At 29.8% G+C, this 3,834-nt stretch overlaps 1 protein-coding gene across 1 annotated transcript; it reads left to right on the top strand.

Annotated features, from left to right (window-relative positions):
- Window positions 1–1,361: 1,361 nt before the first annotated feature.
- LOC104906928 (hypothetical protein) lies at window positions 1,362–3,486 on the top strand. The gene is made up of 3 exons (XM_010695761.4): window positions 1,362–1,469; window positions 2,344–2,432; window positions 3,034–3,486. Exons 1-3 carry the CDS (start codon window positions 1,446–1,448, stop codon window positions 3,185–3,187), a joined length of 267 nt encoding a protein of 88 aa, XP_010694063.1. The 5' UTR covers window positions 1,362–1,445; the 3' UTR covers window positions 3,188–3,486.
- Window positions 3,487–3,834: the final 348 nt, after the last annotated feature.

Below are 3,834 nucleotides of genomic sequence, written 5' to 3'. Positions count from 1 at the left end.
GAAAAAAAAGAACTAACTGAAAGAATAAAAAAAAACTAACTGAAATAACAAAAGAACCAACTGAAAGAAAAAAAGAACTAACTGAAAGAATAAAAAAAAAACTAACTGAAATAACAAAAGAACCAACTGAAAGAAAAAAAGAATTAACTGAAAGAATAAAAAAGACTAAGGGCCTGTTCTCCCCAACTTATTTTCAGTTCAGTCCAGTTCAGTTCAGTTCAATTCAGTTCAGTTCAGATCAGTTCAGTTCAGCTCAGCTCATCTCTTGACAATACTTTTACTCTCACATATCACTATTCATTTCAGTTCAGTTCAATTCAGTTCAGTTCAATTCAGTTCAGATTAGTTCAGTTCAGTTCAGTCCGGCTGTTTTATGCCGAAGAGAACAGACCCTAACTGAAAGAAAAAAAAGAAGTAACTGAAAGAATAAAAAAACTAACTGAAAGAATAAAAAAACTAACTGAAAGAATAAAAAAACCAACTAAAAGAAAAAATAACTAACTGAAGAATTAAAAAAATCAACTGAAAGAAAAAAAGAACTAACTGAAGAATTAAAAAAACCAACTGAAAGATAAAAAAACAACTAACTGAAAGAAAAAAAAAAAACACTAACCGAAAGAAAAAAGTAAATTCCCCCACTCTTCATTTTAGTAACAGTAATCTTCATCACATCTTAATCAAAATCATCTAACCTACTCATCAAACACATTTCACTTAGCTTCTTTGATCCACATTTCGCTGTACCACATCAAAATCATGATTCCTTTTCTTAGGTTATGATGATTTGATCGGCGAATTTTCAGAAGATTGAGGTGCTGGTTTTGTGGAGGAAAGTCGAAAATCGCGACACAAAACCAAGGGAATCTATTTGATTTTTATTTTAAGAGAGCAGATTTTTGGGTTTTAAAATTGTTTCCAACAAATTCAGAGTAAAAATACCAGATAAATCTCCAACAGAAGAGTTAATTCACTGTGTAAAGAAAGCAAAAAAACAAACTAAAATTGTATAGCACTAGGCTCAGCCCGTCTGACAATATGCATTGGGTCAGACGATCTGACCCAATACTTTCACTATATATAAACTACTAAGGAGTTTAAGGTTAGTCTATCTTACGATAGGAGGCGGGAGACTTGACCAAGAAGTAGATGGGAAAAATCTTGCTTCTTCTGGTCGTTTTCTTTGACCAAAAAGAAGCCTCTTTTTAATTCCTTTGTTCTCATACTACACCAAAAACAAGAGGCTGAAGCACCTGGTTTTTTAATAAATTTCATAATTTTAATCCCATGCATGTTACAGGCTTACAGCCCACAGAAATTTAATGATGTTCATTGTCTACTATATATACAAATTTATACTCGTTATCATATACATATACAGTTATACACACACAGTAATTCTGGTAATACTAAGAGAAAAGAGGGTAAGAGCTCAAAAAGTTTGCAATATGGGACGTTGGATCAAACCTGATGTAAGTTTCTTTTGCCTTTTTAACCAAAACTATACTATATGCCATCATTTTATTTGGTCTATATCTAGCTCAGAATCATGAAAACATTATACAAAATTTACTTATAGACGAAAACTCGATCTTTAGTGGTTGGTAACCCGGTTGTCGATATAATATAAGACTATTTATGGAGCGTCAACCATCAACTTAAATTTTTGGTTGAGTTGATCTTTTTACAATTGTTCCTAGACAATCCTTGTACTTACCCGAAAACAAAGATTTTTTTTTTTGGGTACGTCGTATCACCTTCAATGTTCTACAAGCTAAGTAATTTAGTTTGAATCCACTGCCATCCTAGGGTTTGATCATGTATGATCACCTTATTTAGATAACGATATGTACTTCACGCACCATGCATCTATATTGCATATAGATTATAGACTATAGTAGTGCAACTTTTTTAACCATGTCATATAAATTCTTTTTTCATGTTGTGTTTTGCTGAAATTAATGTTTTAAATACGTTGTTCGTTAAGAATTCACAAATATTTATCTTACAAAACGACTTTTCTAAGTTAAATGTTAAAAATTCCACATAATATTATCATTTTTCCTTTTGTGGAAAAAAATAATCATATAAAGCATTTTTAGACATTAATCTCTAAAAACATCTGCACTGGTGAATGAGTATATGAAAGCTATTTCCTATGTTTTGTGCTACCTTAATCCTTACGAAAACGTTGGTAAAAGATGTACTATATATTAATTCATTTTGAAAAAAATAAATTATTTATAATGTAATTTTGGGTAAAATTAATAATTGAGATATTGTACATAATTTAGTCATTTACATTAGATAATATTTAATAATAGCTTGCTGCTTTATATTGTACAGGTTTATCCACTAATTGCAGCAATGTCCTTCGTCACTGGTATGTGCATATTTCAGCTAACAAGGAATGTGCTTCTAAATCCCGATGTCAGGTAAAATTATTCTAATTCACTTTTTTTTGGCAATTTATTCTAAACCATACGTAGGATTTAATTTGTTTCGAAATCTTTGCTTCATTTTCGTTTTTAGTTCTAGCCATTTTTGTTGCGTACGTGTTATAAGCAAATGAAACAAAGATTTTAAGCCAGACGGATCACTATGTTATACATATATACTTATGGTGTTCATTATTAATTGTTTACTTTAATAATAAGATACGACGTAGTATATAATGAGTTTGTTTGTAAAACATCGCCTATTTTTAAATTAAAATTAGATAATAGTAAGCCTAATATTAAAAAGAGAATTACCTTAATAATAACTAGGTTAATTTCTTTCAGTAACTAAGTTTAATCTATTTAGTGACTAGGTCTATTTATATATTAAATTAGATAGTCTCTTTTAATATTTTTGATAATACTATTACAAGGCTTATTGTTTAAGATTGAGGTGCTATGAATGATAGGTTACAGGTTCGAGTTCCCCTTCCCTGTTTTTTTACTGCTTTCGTGGCTCATATGGATAAAAAAAACAAGTTTATTAATTATGTAATGTACACTTCCTTAATTATATTTTTGTTGGTGTTTATGATAGAATCAATAAAGCTCATAGGGCGACAGCAGTGCTGGAGAACCATGAGGAAGGAGAAAAATATGCGGAGCATGGATTTCGCAAGTACCTAAGGACTCGTTCTCCCGAAGTTATGCCTTCGATCAATAGCTTTTTCTCTGAAACTAAAAAAGACTAATTTTCAAAATCAGCTTCGTATATAGCCAGCCAATTCACAAAAAAGAAAAAAAAAGTTTCTGAATTTTGTTTTTTGAAGTTTCGATTTTCTTGTATTATGGGATAATCATTTTTTGTCTGAGTTTGAGTTACATTTGTTATAATACAACTATAGTAGAAGTAATAATGTGCATAAGTGTGTAAGCAGTATATATGTTATTCGTTATTCCATTTTTTATGTAACTTAATAGTGATTTAGATACATGTATGAATTGTATCGATCTTGTTTTCCTTTTATTTTATATGGTAAGTTTTATTCAAGATCCTAGTTTTTACTTTTTATTTTTCTTTTAATGGGGAAGATCCTAGTTCTTAAGTTCTACTTGGAGTGCAACCATTGTGAAGGAAATATTATGCTATGGTAGAGATTAAATACTTAATCTAGCAAGTTATAAAGAGATTACTTAAACAATTTGTATATTTTGAATGTGAAAATAATTAAACATTTCAATACATCATCGCTGGATGTACATCAATTATGATATGATTTACAATTATAATGATTTCTAAATCAGTCTTATCTATAGCCAAGTAGATGAATATGCACTAGTAATTAATCCGGTGTTTAATTTTGTGTCTCATTCTTTTTAATTGTATCGCATCATCTAG

Source organism: Beta vulgaris, chromosome 2 (genome assembly GCF_026745355.1).
Source record: "Beta vulgaris subsp. vulgaris cultivar EL10 chromosome 2, EL10.2, whole genome shotgun sequence".
NCBI lineage: Eukaryota > Viridiplantae > Streptophyta > Magnoliopsida > Caryophyllales > Amaranthaceae > Beta > Beta vulgaris.
The sequence above is the reverse complement of the archived record's forward strand: the minus strand, read 5'-3'. Positions and strand labels throughout refer to the sequence as shown.